Source organism: Rhincodon typus, chromosome 16 (assembly GCF_021869965.1).
Source record: "Rhincodon typus isolate 14 chromosome 16, sRhiTyp1.1, whole genome shotgun sequence".
Lineage (NCBI taxonomy): Eukaryota > Metazoa > Chordata > Chondrichthyes > Orectolobiformes > Rhincodontidae > Rhincodon > Rhincodon typus.
In genome coordinates, this window is record NC_063347.1 from 1157253 (window position 1) to 1157822 (window position 570).

A 570-nucleotide genomic window follows, 5' to 3' on the forward strand; every position below is an offset into this window, starting at 1 on the left:
TATGGGGGGGCGGGGGGCAGGGTGATTCCATGGTGACCCAGGACTCAGCCTCCAGGTACCTGTAGCCCCGCGCTGTAAGACGTTAATTTGGCGGCGCTTGAGAGCGCCTCCCGGGTCCGCATCGCCGCTCGGGCCCGGGCTCCGGCTCCGCCTCAACCACCTCCCGGAAACCGAGCAAAGGGACAGCGTCCTCTTCTCCAACCGCGCACAGGGAGCGAGGGCGGAGCCTGGGCTTCACCCGCCGCCGGTGAGTGAGGGAGAGGGAGAGGGCCCCGAGCGTGAGCACGGTGCGTGAGGGAGGGCCCCGAGCGTGAGCACGGTGCGTGAGGGAGGGCCCTGAGTGTGAACACGGTGCGTGAGGGAGGGCCCCGAGTGTGAGCACGGTGCGTGAGGGAGGGCCCCGAGTGTGAACACCGAGCGTGAGGGAGGGCCCCGAGTGTAAACACCGAGCGTGAGGGAGGGCCCCGAGTGTGAGCACGGTGCGTGAGGGAGGGCCCCGAGTGTGAGCACGGTGCGTGAGGGAGGGCCCCGAGTGTGAGCACGGTGCGTGAGGGAGGGCCCCGAGTGTGA

The 570-nt window shown here is 69.8% G+C and overlaps 1 protein-coding gene across 1 annotated transcript in view; it reads right to left on the reverse strand.

Moving 5' to 3' along the window:
- Nucleotides 1-345, reverse strand: part of LOC109925127 (protein RFT1 homolog) — a 27221-nt gene extending 26876 nt beyond the window's left edge. Inside the window, exon 1 of the mRNA XM_048606652.1 lies at nucleotides 60-345. Coding sequence (XP_048462609.1) covers nucleotides 60-122 — 63 coding nt within the window. The 5' untranslated portion in view covers nucleotides 123-345. The remainder of the gene's footprint in view (nucleotides 1-59) is intronic.
- Nucleotides 346-570: the final 225 nt, after the last annotated feature.